Consider the following 15021-nt stretch of genomic DNA (forward strand, 5'->3'; position numbering starts at 1 on the left):
TTCATTTTTCACATGGTGTGGTCCTTCCCCTGCCCAACCCCCTAATATTCTTTAGAGGGTCTCTTCTCCAGTCTTCAGAAAGTAGCTGGAAGTGGGGAGGCAGGAAAAGGTCCTCCTTTCCTTCTACTTTGCAGTTTTAATCTGAAATCTTAGGCACAGTACAGCGCTCAGAAACTGCTTGCGCTAATGAATTTCTCTGTCACAAAATGCGCCTAGAACAATGGGAGTTTTGAACACTGCTACAAGGGCTTGTGATTTTTTGGGAAATTACTTTGGCAAAGAGAGAGAGAGAGACTCACAGGTTGCGAACCTCATTCTGCACAAACCCCATAGAAGTGACCCACAATGATGCAAGAGTTCATTTTGACGAGACACGTCCTGGAAGATGTCTTGGCAGATTGCACCCCGCGTTTATTATGTGGGGAGATGCAGGAAGGAAGGGGGACGTTGCCCTTTAGATGATCTGCCTCAGACGCCCCCCCCCAACCCAACCCCAATGTCTTCCTGGTGGAAAAGCAGTTGCATCCAAAATCGTTCCATTACACCACATTTTCTTTCTTTTTTTAATTGCCCCCCCCCCCTTTCCAGGATCAGCCACTAGTCTCAAACATGCATCGTTGCAAAGGGCGATTTGTTCCAGGCGAGACCTTTCCTTTCCATTTTAGGTCTGTAGGTGGAGGCAGGAGGGTTTGGGGGTGATGCAGGTGGGGGGCACACTTTTCCCCTCAGCACCATGGAGCAGAGCAAACCCCTGTCCTTCACCGCCACCCCCCCAAAGCCAGGAAGAAAGGTTTTTGGTTCTGGGCAATAAATACAGCAGGCCAAAGAGGACAATGACGACGTCGAAAAATAAAAAAAGACAATCCCTATTGGAACTTTTAAATATTTTTCCTTAAAAAAAAATCTGTTTCCCTTTGAAGCGTCTCCCAAGCGGGGCAACCCCGAAGAAGTCTCTGGGCCCTGCTCTAGCCACGGAGTCTGCTCTGCCCACGTCACCGGCAGGTGTGCATCTCTGCCACGCGGTGGCACTGTTTACACTTGACAAAGCAACACCAGTGGAACTTGCAGCTGCACCGCTCCACCACCTCCACCTCGTCCGTGTGGAAGCCTCGGCCGCAGCACATCAGCTCGCAGCCGTCGATGGCCTTGGAAGTCTTGTTGCAGTGCCTGCCGCTGGTGCCCAGGACGCCGTTCCTCAAGTCGTGCTCGCAGAAGTCGGGGCTGGAGTCCAGGTAGACCAGGTCCTCGTCCGTGTGGGGCTTGAACTGGGAGTTCTTGGGGACTAGCACCTTGGTGGAGCCCACCTTCCGCTGCTCGACCTCCGTGGCCCCGTCAAACTTCTCCTTCAGCACGTTGCCCACCTTGCGGAAGGGGGGCATGGCCTTCCAGCAGGTCTTCACCTCGCACGAGCCGGACACGCCGTGGCACTTGCACTCCACCCGCATGTGGTTCAGGATGGCCTGGGTGGGGAAGGAGCAGAAATTCATTTACAGTCATACCTCTTGTTACATCCGCATCAGGTTACGTTCTTTCAGGATATGTCCCACAGCGACCCGGAAGTACCAGAAAGGGTTACTTCCGGGTTTCGCCGCTCGCACATGCACGCAAAATGACATCACACACACGCACAGAAGTGATGAATCGTGACCTGTGCATGCGCAGATGCAGGTTGCATTCTGCTCATGTTGCGAATGGGGCTCCGGAACGGATCCTGTTCACAACCAGAGGTACCACTGTACTTACAAACACGTTCCTTTCTTCCTTTCGTTCTTTAATCCCCCCCCCCCCCAAAATAGAACAAGACACGAACAACAAAGCAGCAAACGATGACAATGAGGACATGCCTGACATTTGTGACTTCTTACGTCAAGGCGGCATGGCCAGCCAGGGAAGCTGAATATTGGGAGATTCAGGGCAGGTTCATTCAGCGAATGGTTCAACAGCAGAACCTGCTCCTGCAGGTGGCAGTGATGACCACCAGTTTGGATCAAGAGAGGATTAGACAAATTCATGGAGGGCAAGGCTAGCAATGGCTGCTAGTCACAATGTGCTGCAAGTCGCCCAGAGTGGCTAGAGAAGCCCAGCCAGATGGGCGGGTTATATATATATATAAATTATTATTAAATCGGCTGAATACCAGTTGCTGGGAATTGCAGTTGGGCAGAGTGCTGTTGTGCTCAGATCCTGCTTGCGGGATTTCTATCAAGGGCACCTGGTTGGCCACTTTGAGAATAGGATGCCTGACTAGTTGGGCCTTTGGCCAGATCCAACAGGCTCATCTTATGTTCTCAACTGTCTTTAATTGTTGTTGTTTTAAATTATATATGAAACTGCTTTTATTGCTAATGGGTGCAGTGGGTGCAGAATGCCGCGGCGAGACTCCTTATGGGGTCCTTGCTGCGAGATCACATTCACCCGGTGTTATACCAGCTGCACTGGCTCCCAGCGGAGTACAGGATCAGGTTTAAGGTGCTGGTTTTAACCTTTAAAGCCCTATATGGCCTAGGACCCTCGTACCTACGGGACCGCCTCTCTTGGTATGTCCCACGGAGGACCTTACAGTCTTCAAACAAAAACATCTTGAAGGTCCCAGGCCACAGAGAGGTTAGGCTGGCCTCAACCAGAGCCAGGGCTTTTTCGGCTGTGGCTCCGATCTGGTGGAACGCTCTGTCACAAGAGACTAGGGCCCTGCAGGACTTGACATGTTTCCGCAGGGCCTGCAAGACAGAGCTGTTCCCCCAGGCCTTTGGCCAGAGCACAGCCTGACCCCCTCTCTCCTCCTGTAATCCTCATAGAACTCTAGCCTGATGGTTGCCATCAATTTGATTTGAATTAATTTTATAATGAAATGATTTTAGAATGTTGTATTATTTTATTGTTGTTAGCTGCCCTGAGCCCGGCTTCGGCTGGGGAGGGCGGGATATAAATAAAATTTATTATTATTATTTTGTGTTTGTGTGAAATGGATTCAAGATATTTCATGTAAAGAGATTCGTAAACTGCAAACACTTTAGGATTTTGAGGCAGGTGACACCCACTACCCATATGTCAGTGGGAGTGGGATGGGGGAAGTACTGGGGGGGAAACTGGGGGAGCTCAACATGAAGCTTGTTTGTTTATTGAGGCCCAATTGCAGTGGCATACCCCCCACACCGGTAGTGTCTGATTAATAAATTCAAGCAGACAATGTTCTGGATCAGAAAGGGCCACAACTTTATTGATTACAGATATCGGTGGATTTTTGGCTCAGGCATTGGGTGTATATCTGTTCCAGTCCCCCAGACACCCCAAGTTCCTGCTTAAAAAACAAAATAACCATTGATGGTGGAGAAATGAAATATACCAAATGTACTGAGAGTAAAAGTTAGTCCACACCTGGTAATGCTTCTCCACGGAAAGACAGAAGACACCCCCAAAACATGGCAGCTATTTTCGTTTCTTGCCAGTTCTGCAAGCTTTTTAAAACATTGCATTGTTCATTTTGCCATGAGTGACATGGTAGGGCAACGCAGTCTTAACCGACCTGATGCCCTGCCTATGTGTTGGACTACAATTCCCATCAGCCATTGCTGGCTGGAAAGCTTTGGGGCCCAGAAAGAGAAGAGATGATTCAAACGCACAGAGGCGGGCAACAGAGAGTGTTCATTCCTCCTCTGGCATTTGAAAAGGTTGACCAGCTGTTCCCCACGCGTTCAAGTTTCTCTCTGCAGATTTAAGGGCTAGAAACTTGTTCTCTTCCAAAAGCCAGCAAGCGCAGGAAGCCGTGTGTGGCAGCCCCACTCCCCAGGAAGCATGATGTACAAGCCTTCTGCTCTTACCTTCCTCCCGGCTTCGTTGTTATGAAGGTTCATGAGCGCCCTGCTGGAGGAAGCCCCTTTGCTCCTCTCCCTGACGTCAACGAAGGACTGAGAGAAGGCCACTCCGTAGGCAATGTTGTCGGAACAGCCGGACCACTGGAAGCCTAGAGCAAGGAGGCAAAGGAAAACAAAGGGCAGCACTTAAGTGGGGAGGACAGCATGACTCATTCCACAGCGCTTCAGCCCAATTGGAAGACAGGGACTCCCTCCCTCTTTCTCCTCTGGGAAGCTACAGGGCAGGGGTGGGGGAACTGAAATGGGCCCCCCAGGCCTCTATCTGGCCCTCAGGACTCCCCCAGGCAACACCTCCTGTCTTCAGGAGACGCCCCATAGAGGCCCTGTTTTGTGCACACCACGATGCTTTTGCATGTCTTGAATGTGTCCTTGAATTGTGACACTGCCCCTTGCATGCCTAGGGGTGATGGAAGTTGCAGTCCACCAACAGCTGGGGAACCAAGTTTGAGAAAAGCTCATCTACGCTAACAGTGGCCTTCCAGATGACAATAATAATTTTATCATATATATGCTGCCCACCTGACTGTGTTGTCCCAGCCACTCTGGGTGGTTTCCAGCAAAATACAAAAACACAATAAAACATCAAACATTAAAAACTTCCCTATTCAGGCTTGCCTTCAGATGTCTTCTAAAAAGTCATATAGTTTTTTATCTCCTTGACATCTGACAGGAAGGCGTTCCCCACATGGCGGGCACCACTACCGAGAAGGGCCTCTACTCGGTTCGCTGTACCCTCACAGTGAGGGAACAGCCAGAAGGCCCTTGGAGATGGACCTCCATGTCTGGGCTGAACGATTGGGGTGGAGACCCTCCTTCAGGTATACTGGGCTGAGGCCGTTTAGGGCTTTAAAGGTCAGCACCAACACTTTCAATTGTGCTTGGAAACGTATTGAGAGCCAACACAGGTCTTTTAGGACCAGTGTTATAGGGTCCTAGCTGCCGTATTCTGGATTACTTGTAGTTTCCGAGTTACCTTCAAAGGTAGCCCCATGTAGTGCACATTGCAGATATCCTGGAATTCCAACTCCCACCAGGTCTAGCCAGCATAGTCAGTGGTGAGGGCAGATGGGAGTTGTAGTCCAGTGACATCTGGAGCAGGGAAGTTGGAGAATTCCAATGGAGGTGGCAATGGGGGCAGAAATTGCCAGCATTTGCTTATTTTGTCGCATATCCATAAAGGAAATAACTTGAGTGAACAATGGCCAGGATCTCCTGCTGCTGTTGCTTTCAGTCTGCAAAACGGCGCGTAATTGCTGTTCCTTTGCACATACAGGGATTGGGGTGGAATAGCACAACAGCAACACCATTTACATAAGCAGTTACATAAAATACGCTATTTGGGCACAGCAGACAGCACAGCAAACAATGCAACTTTGGGTGGAATGGAAACAGTGCTGCATGCAACAAACTTGGCGCAGAGCGGAAAACGTCCTGACGTCCCTGCTCTGGAGGGCTGTCGACCGCCCAGCCCTTCAGTGGTCCTTCCTCCACCCCCTGAACTCCCACTCATGTACTTACCCTGAGGGCTGACCCCATGGACCGTGCGGTCGCACCCGCATTTGTCGAGTTCCCCGCTGCTGCATGCCCTCGTCACGGCAAAGGCAACACCAGCGGAGGAAATTGCATACACAAAGGCGGCCTCCCGCGTCCCTGGTGGAGAAAGCAGAGAAGAAGAATAGAATTGTGGCATTGAAAAGGGACCCAAGTTATCATCTAGTTCCGCTCCTCAAACTCGGCCCTCCAGATGTTTTGAGACTACAATTCCCATCATCCCTGACCACTGGTCCTGCTAGCTAGGGATCATAGGAGCTGTAGGCCAGAAACATCTGGAGGGCTGAGTTTGAGGAAGCCTGATCTAGCCCAACCCCCAAAAGAGGCACGAGTTAGCGCATAACCTGTGCTTGGGTGAGTGGAACTCAGCAGCGTTTTAGGGGACAAACCTACATGTTACACAGATCTGGCCAAATGGCTCGTTGCTCTGCACAAGCCCTTCACCAACCTGGTGCCCTCCAGATGTGTGGTACTAATAGGAGCAGTAGACCAGAACATCTGAGGACAGCAAGCTGGCGAAATCTGTTCTGCACAAAACTGCTTGTTTATCTGCTTCTCTCTCTGCTTGCTGTTCATCTTTGCATTGCTGTTTTTGGGAGAAAGATCCACAGCCCCCTTCTGAAAACAAAACAAAGCATGGCGGGCAATGGTCTTCCTTGTACAGAGATGCAGTTCGTGGGTAAAACTGAGGTTTATTTATTTACTTAACCTCAGTTTTACCCATGGACTGCATCTCTGTGCAAGGAAGACCATTATCAGGTGAATTGCTCCTAAAAGGCACTAGAACTTCAGTCTACTCAAAAAGACAACACTACCCAAACCTCTGAGTTCATTGGCTCCTTAATGCACAAACAAAGAAACCAACAACAACAACAACCACAACAACAACCACAAATTTATACCCTGCCCATCCAGCTGGGTTTTCCCAGCCACTCTGGATGGCTGCTAACAGAATATTAAAAACACGATAAACAGGGCTTGCCATGGGCCCCAGATTCTTAAAGGTAAAGGTAAAGGGACCCCTGACCATTAGGTCCAGTGGTGACCGACTCTGGGGTTGCGGTGCTTTATTGCGGGTCTCGCTTTATTGGCCGATGGAGCCGGCGTACAGCTTCCGGGTCATATGGCCAGCATGACTAAGCCGCTTCTGGTGAACCAGAGCAGCACACAGAAACACTGTTTACCTTCCCACCGGAGCAGTACCTATTTAACTATTTGCACTTTGACGTGCTTTCGAAATGCTAGTTTCGCAGGAGCAGGGACCAAGCAATGGGAGCTCACCCCGTTGTGGGGATTCGAACCGCCAACCTTCTGATCAGCAAGTCCTAGGCTCTGTGGTTTAACCCACAGTGCCACCCGCGTCCCTATGATTAGGAAGGCAAATAAAACAAAGTCAACAAATATCAGTATATGACCATTCTATTAATTATCAAATCACTTTGCGTTTATATCTTTGAAGGATAGAAATGGTGGTGGTAGAATTCTTTCTTCCGACACTATAAAAAAAGTGAAACTCTGCACCTGCACACAAATTATTTAGCAACGAAGCAGCAGCCTCAAAATGCAGTTGTATTGTGGAATATTCGTATACAGAGGTTCCTCATTGGCAAAGGAAGTGAACTCTTTATTTCTGAGGCTCCTAGTTCATTCATTAGTATTGCAGCATCCCTTCTGAACTAGGGGCAGCTGGGGCTCATCAGCCTGGGAAGGTAGCTCATCTAGGAGAAGGGAAACTCTGATCTGAACCGCCGCTGCCTCGTGGGATATCTTCGGGAGAAGAAAAGGCTACGGAATAAACCCGACACAAATCGGGAGTGGACTCTCTAAGACGTTTGGATGGCACCTTGTACGCCTCCTTCCGGCAACTCCTGCAGCCAAGCTGGTGCCAAACATATTGCACTGCTTTCCTTGGGATCACATTAGTGAGACCGAGAGGGGGGTCTTGTTGTCTGGGAAGCCCAGGACCTCCACGTTTGCACCCTGGGGAGGTCAGTTTGACTTCACCCAAAGAGGCACACTCCATTGTCTCTACACCACAAGTCAGTGTGGTGTAGTGGTTAAGAGAGGTAGTCTCGTAATCTGGTGAACCGGGTTCGCTTCCCCGCTCCTCCACATGCAGCTGCTGGGTGACCTTGGGCTAGTCACACTTCTTTGAAGTCTCTGAGCCTCACTCACCTCACAGAGTGTTTGTTGTGGGGGAGGAAGGGAAAGGAGAATGTTAGCCGCTTTGAGACTCCTTCGGGTAGTGATAAAGCGGGATATCAAATCTAAACTCTTCTTCTTTCAAGACAGATGGATGTCAACATCAATACCTTGTGAGCTGCTTTTTCATGCCAGCCCCTTTTCGAACCTTAGGTCTGCTTTCACTCCCGGCACAGTCCCATCGACACGGGGTGGGGGTGGGCAATGCCGACCGCTTTGGGAAACCAGTGTTCTGACAGTTCCTAACTCTGTTAATTGCTAACTCTTAAACCAGCGGCCAGCAAACTTTTTCAGCCAGGGGCTGGTCCACTGTCCCTCAGACCTTGTGGTGGGCTAGACAATTTTTTTTTGGGGGGGGGAATGAACAAATTCCTATGCCCCACAAATAACCCAGAGATGTATTTTAAAGTGCACATTCTACTTATGTACAGTGGTAACTCGGGTTACATACCCTTCAGGTTACATACTCCGCTAACCCAGAAATAGTACCTCAGGTTAAGAACTTTGCTTCAGGGTGAGAACAGAAATCATGCTCCGGCAGCACAGCGACAGCAGGAGGCCCCATTGGCAAAAGTGGTCTTCAGGTTAACAGTTTCAGGTTAAGAACAGACCTCCGGAACAAATTAAGTACTTAACCCGAGGTACCACTGTAAAAACACGCTGATTCCTGGACCGTCCACGGGCTGGATTGAGAAGGCGAATGGGCTGCATCTGGTCCCTGGGCCTTAGTTTGCCTACCTGTGTCTTAAACCTTTCCTTCTCTACCATGGTTCCAGACCCAGCCTGTATGCTTACTTGCTGCGTCAGTATTTGAACCCGTGCGGTTCCAATTAAAGCCTAGCAAGGAAAATTAAACACACACACACACACCCCTGTCCAAAGCTCCTCTCAGTAGAGTCCAAACTCCTCTCTAATACTCTTTCTGCTCTGTTCCCAGGCTGGGAACATCTACCAAGCCAGGCTGAGAACTCCTCTTATTGCTTTCTCTCTGCAACTTTGCAAAAGCGGGGGGTGGAGGAAAAGAAGAAGACGAAGAGGTGAAGCTATGTTGGTGGCTGTGTGTGTTCTTCCTTCTACCTCCCCCCCCCCCCAGTCACCCTCATGTGGGTAGGTGCATGCGGGTGGAGTTAACGAAAGAGGAATATTGGTTTAGCAGTTCTCAATTATGTCTTGCAACACTCCGTCCCTGCCAAGGGGTGGTTAGACTGGAACAGACCCTTCTGTCTTGGAAGATCCTGGCACAGGCTCCACCGAGAGGCCTTTGCTCCATTCTCACAGCCCCAAACAGCCAGCAAGGAAGGACACAAATGCCCTTTAACACACACACACACACACACCAATCGCAGAGCCTCAACAGGAGAGAGGGGTGTTTGAGAAGGCGGGTGGGCGCAGAGAAATAAAACATCCCGGCGGTCAGGACGGCTCAGGCACCAGAGACTCAAAGCAACCGAGCGACCTCCGAGTTAATCGAGGTTAATAGCAGGCCTAGCGTCCGTGGGTTTCGCTCTGTGGCTGCCCGAGAGGGAGACGACTTCACTCACTGGTATTTCTGGCATTTCCAGGGCGAAACCTTTGCAAGCACAAATCTGCAGCCCTGTTCTGAAGACGGCCAGAGGAAAGTTACCATATTTTTCGCCCCATAGGGAGCACCTAGGGTTTTTTTGGGGGAAATAAAGATTTTTTTTATTTCCCCCCCAGGTGCGGGGCTGGGGCAGGGGAAGCCCAAGCTTCCCCCGACCCCAGCCCCCAGAACAGGCTGCTATCCGCAAGCCTAGGGAGACCGGAGCGATTTCCCGCCGGTCTCCTCAGGCTTGCGGATATCTGCCCGAAGCCCAGGGCGTGCTCTGCTATGCTCCCTGGGTTTCAGGCTGCAGGCTGCTGTCCGCAAGCCTTGGGAGCCCAGTGGGAACTCCCGCGGTCTCCCAAGGCTTGCGGATAGCTTCCTGAAGCCTGGAGAGCGAGAGGGGTCGGTGCGCACCAACCCCTCTCGCTCTCTAGGCTTCAGCGAAAGCCTGCATTCGCCCCATAGGACGCACACACATTTCCCCTTCATTTTTGGAGGGGGAAAAGTGCGTCCTATAGGGCGAAAAATACGGTAAATAAGGAGCTGCAGTGGTGGCGAGGATGGCAACCCGAGTGTGGGTGGGTAGCTGTAAGGTGGGGGGCAGTTCACAGAGAAGGGCAGAGACCTCTGGGTTGTTGTTTTGTGTGTGTGTGTGTGGTATGTGTATATAACTGAGTACCTGAAGGATGCCCCCAAACCAATCCCAGACCTTAATCCTGGACCTTTGAACCCTTGCACAAATTCATGGGAGGATGAATGGTCTGATTTGGTAGCTATCAGCTGTGCTGGTGAAATAGAACCTCCAAATTCAGGTGCAGTCTACCTTGGAATCCAGAGTGCTGCAAACAAGCAACCGGAGGAGTCTGCTGCCTTCATGCCCCACTTGTGAGCCCCTTTCCCAGAGGACCCTGCTTGGCTGCTGTATCTAGCGCACCTGAACTATGAGACTCCTGAGCGGGGTTGGGGTGGAGCGCTATCTTGTGGCCCCGCATGTGTTGCTGGACTCCAATTCCCACCAGCCTCATTCAAGAGGGACAATGGCCGGAGATGCTTGGATATTAATCCTGCCTATCTTCAACTTTGTAATGCATAGGACTCCAGCAAAACTTTGCCAGAAGGAAATAACAAATGCAGACAACTGCTGGAAATGTGGAAGTAAAAATGCAAACTTAGTACATATCATGATTAACTGCCCAATGATAAGATCATTTTGGTGCGAGGTGAGGATATATATAGCAAGAGTAATAAAAAGAAATTGTTATTTAGGGGATTTGAATTTAATTCTAAATTATATACCGAAAACGTGGGAGATTACAAGGGGTAAAAAATAAATAAATGGATGTACCGTGCCATATTAGAAGCAAAGAAACTTGTTTTGATGAATTGGGAGAGCCGCAAAAAGATCCCATTGAGCACATGGATTGACAATATGAACAGACTAGTTACATACGAACGAATTGCATATCGACGCAAATTAAGAATGGATAAATATGAAGAAATCTGGAAGGAATACCTAAGCGATAAGGCAGAAAGTGGTGGGAAGTAGGGGGAGGAGAAGTGGGGAAATATTGTCAAATATTGTCAAAAAGGTGTAGTTATAGGTATATCAGTACTCAAATCTGAATTGTTAAATTGTGTTACTAGTGTTATTGTGGTTTTTGTTGTATGTGTTTTTTGTGGTTGCTGTTTGGACTGAAAAAATGATTAAATAAATTTTTTAAAAAACAAACCTTTGTAATGCATAATGCTGGGCTGGTTGGTCAGTTACGTATCCTACGCATTGAATTGCATTATTTATTTATTTTTAAAAATGATTTTAACTGTGTATCACCACCTTGAAGGCCAGGGTGGGGAGCGCGGTGTTTGGCCCGAAAGCCTTTATAGAAGTATGCCTCCCCCCCTAATACATATAAACTTCCCCCCCAATCTTCCTATGCCCCAGATACCTGCATCTCTCCTAATCAACCTGCTTCTTTAAAATAGGATAGCTGTTGCCTGAGTCAGACCATTGCTTAGAGCTGGGTGATATCAGCTTTTCAACATTGCGGTGCATCACCAGCCAAACATCATAGATATACCGCGATGCTGAAAAAACAAGATACATGGGCCTCTGCCTTAGAGACACCGGATGAAACTGCCCTAGTTCTCACCTCAAGGCAGTTTTACCCAGGCTTGCAGGCTGGGATAATGCAGTTTGCTCGCACTGCTCAGCTGGAGGGTGGGAAGGCCCCGTCCCCCAGCTGAGACAGCCCCAGAGCTGTCCTTGCTTATGTGTGAATGGCAAGAACATCAGGGCTCCTTTAACTGCTCATGCGAGGTGCAGCAACCACACTCTCCCTAGCTTAGCAGTTTCACAGAGCCCCCACCCTGCTGCCAGCTTGTGGGAGCCAGCACTGGGCTGGGGGCTCCTTTAACTACTCGACTGAGGCAAGGGCAGCTGCACACTCCTCAGCTGAGCAGTTTAAAGATACAGAGGGAGGAACAAGCTGTATCAGCACCTCCCCGATACAGCTTGCTTCTCCCTCTCTGTCGTATGAGGGCAGAGTCTGCTGCTGAAACTGCCGCTGCATCTGAGTCCCTCTGCTAGCAGCGCTGCTGGAGGAAGGAACTCTCGCAGACACTGTTCGCACAGGGAATCGGGAGAGGTGGCAAATTCCCCAGCGATATACAGTGGTACCTCGGGTTACATACGCTTCAGGTTACAGACTGCACTAACTCAGAAATAGTACCTCGGGTTAAGAACTTTGCTTTAGGATGAGAACAGAAATCATGCTCAGACGGCGCAGCAGCAGCAGGAGGCCCCATTAGCTAAAGTGGTGCTTCAGGTTAAGAACAGTTTCAGGTTAAGAACAGACCTCTGGAACAAAGTAAGTACTTAACCCGAGGTACCACTGTACTGCTGAGTGAAACTGACTTCTTGGTCTGCTCCTCATACTGGTCCTGGGCGATATATTGATGTATCACCCAGGCCTACCATTGGTCCAGCTATTTCGTATTTTCCACACTGACCGACTGCCACTCTCCAAGGTTTCTGGCAGGGGACATTTCCAGCTCTACCTGGAGACAACAAGGATTGAGCCTGGGAGCCATTGCAAGGAAAGCAGGTGCTTTTACAACTGTGCCATGGTCCTTCTGTTAATAAAAAGCCAAGATGCCGGTCCTCATGATTCTGAGAAAAGCTTGCTTAAAGGCAGACCATCGGGCCGATCTAGCTCACCAACTTGCGACAACTCTCCAGGGTTGTTGAACAGGGGTATCTCCCAGCCTGGGGACTGAACACAGAACTTTCTGCATGCAAAGGGGGAGGCTCTGTCACTGAGTCATGTCCCTCCCACTACCCAGGGAACCTTCTGCATGTGGCCCAATGCAACCAAAGGGGGGAAACCTCACCTTGTGTCACCACTTTCCCAAAGACCGGCAGGCTGTCCAGCATGGAGCAGTTCCAACGGCGGTTGCGGAACTGGAACTGGCACTCCTCAATGGCCAGCTGTGCCCCCCGGCGCACCGAGTCCATGACCTCCAAGTTCCTCTTGCACATCTGCACCTGCCGCTGGATCAGACCCTTCAGCTTCTCGCAGGTCTCTTCCTCAGAGATACTTCCCACAGAAGACAGCTTTGCCAAATATCTGCTAGGACGATATGGGGGTGGGGAGAGAAGAGAGGAGGAACAAGGACAACAATGAAGTGAGCAGTGGATACCAGCCACCTAACAGCAAACCCAGTAGCCAAGGACCAAACTGCAGGTTCATTGCATTTTTTTTTTTTGCACTGAGCATGCAGGTTTTAAGAAATGCAAATAGCAGCAGGGGTGTAAAGATCATTTAACCCTTTCCTCCATTGCTGTGGCCCAACGGCTTTGCCTACAGAAGGTCTCAGGTCCGATCCCTGGAATCACCGAATCACAGAACTGGAAGGGCACCCCAGGGGTCATCTAGAACAACCCCCAGTAATCTTCATGGAGGAGTGGGATATATATACTCTGAAGCGGGGACAGAGAACCTTTTCAGCTCCACGGGCCAGGAGCATATCAGGATCGGCCTCCAGAGGCCAAATTTGACAAGTGGGTATGACTGCTCAGCTGTCAATCAACTGATGTCCCAAATGACATCAGGTGCAAGGTGCTCTGAAGTCCTCAATTTATTTTTGGTTTTTATTTTTGCATGGAATCTTGCAAAACTGAGCAGGATTCAAACCCTCGCCCATCAGGTGTTGAGCAAAAAAGGGGTTAAATCCTGATGTGTTGGCTGCGTGCCCCATCTGTTCCCTAAGGGGAAAAGGTGCACACATCCAATGCAGGGTTTAACCTTGCCCTCCTGCCCATCAGATGGCATCACAAACCAAGTCAACTGATGGGCAGGCGAGGTTTGTGGTTTCTGACAAGTGGCCTCAGGGATTTCCAAGATGGGCCCATGGGAAGGAGGTACCCCATCCTGCCAAAGGGAGTTATAGCAATAATGATCAGAATTGCAACAGACAGGAGGGGTAAATAACCTGGCTGCAATCGTGATGAAAATCCCTTATCTTGCTTGCTTTGTGGGGAGAACCCCTCCCTTTCCCCCTTCCATATCTGTTGTGATTCTGATACTTATCAGTATAGCCCCTGCCTCATCTGATGCTCTTTTGCATTCCCCGTCCAAAACTTGCACATTAAATGCAAAGGTGCCATAACGTCACGTCTGCTTTGGCCCCCAACTCTTGTCCATACAACTTCATTCTCTTTAATATACAACCCATATTTTGCTCAAAGAGCTCCCCATGGTAGCTAGCCACATAAGATCATTCAAAACTCTAGTAAAATACGTTGGAAATACCCACGAAAAGAAAAGAAAAATCCACAAAAACGAAACAGCAGCCGTGGCTACTCCATCTCTGACCCTGTCTCCAAACGCTTAGTGAAAAGAAGCTGCCTCCACCAGCTTTGAAAAGGTTAAAATAAAAGCGAGTCACATACATCACGTTGCCTAAAGAATCCTGGGAACTGTAGTTTAACCCACACAGAGCTACAACCCCCAGCACTCTGATCAAACTACAGTTCCCAGGATTCTTTGGGGAAAATGATGCTGTCAGAGCCCCTGACAGATGCGCTCCAAGTGTGCTTGAAATATATGGGGTGTGTGCAGCCGTGCAGCCAGCTCACACTTTGCTGCTTAGCGTGAAGGAACATAGGAAGCTGCCTTAGATGGAGTCATCCTGATAGTCCATCTAGTCCAGTAATGCCTACACTGACTGGCAGTGGCACTCCAAGGTTTTGGGCAGGGGTCTCACCCAGCCCAGCTAGAGATGCTGGGGTTTGAACCTGGGGCTCTTCTGCTTGCAAAGCGGGGCCCTGCTGCTGAGAAACAGACTTTCCGCACTGCAAATATATGCACAGTGGTACCTTGGTTCTCAAATGCCTTGGTTCCCAAATGCTGAAAACTCGGAGTAATCGTTCCAGTTTTCAAATGTTTCTCGGAAGCCGAATGTCCGATGCGGCTGTCGGCTATTGTTTCCGGAGCGCCTTGGTTTTCAAACATTTCAAAAGTCAAATGGACTTCCAGAACGGATTAAGTTTTGCACTTTTGCTATTTATTTTGCATTTTTTGGTTTCGAGGCTTTTTCGGTTAATTTGTTTTTGTGACTGTGTGGAACCCAGTTGAGCTACTGATTGATTGACTGTGTGACTGCGGAAATGGATAAAAGCCCCCCATCCAAACAATGACTATCATCAGCGCAGGTAAGAAAAAAAATTATTTTAATTTTTATCATCTACAATACTGTCTTATTTATTTTATAGTACAGAACATTGATTATTACTGCTTTCATGTTATGGATCAATGGTTTTGTTAGATAGTA

General features: G+C 49.3%; 1 protein-coding gene across 1 annotated transcript in view; it reads right to left on the minus strand.

Moving 5' to 3' along the window:
• Positions 1–386: 386 nt before the first annotated feature.
• The window catches only part of WNT4 (Wnt family member 4), a 53109-nt gene continuing 38474 nt past the window's right edge, over positions 387–15021 (minus strand). Inside the window, exons 2-5 of the mRNA XM_081923798.1 lie at positions 12580–12815; positions 5391–5522; positions 3819–3961; positions 387–1460 (exon numbers count right to left, since the gene is read on the minus strand). Coding sequence (XP_081779924.1) covers positions 993–1460; positions 3819–3961; positions 5391–5522; positions 12580–12815 — 979 coding nt within the window. The 3' untranslated portion in view covers positions 387–992. The remainder of the gene's footprint in view (positions 1461–3818; positions 3962–5390; positions 5523–12579; positions 12816–15021) is intronic.

The sequence above is a fragment of the Podarcis melisellensis genome (assembly GCF_964234715.1).
Source record: "Podarcis melisellensis genome assembly, chromosome: 8".
NCBI classification, from domain to species: domain Eukaryota; kingdom Metazoa; phylum Chordata; class Lepidosauria; order Squamata; family Lacertidae; genus Podarcis; species Podarcis melisellensis.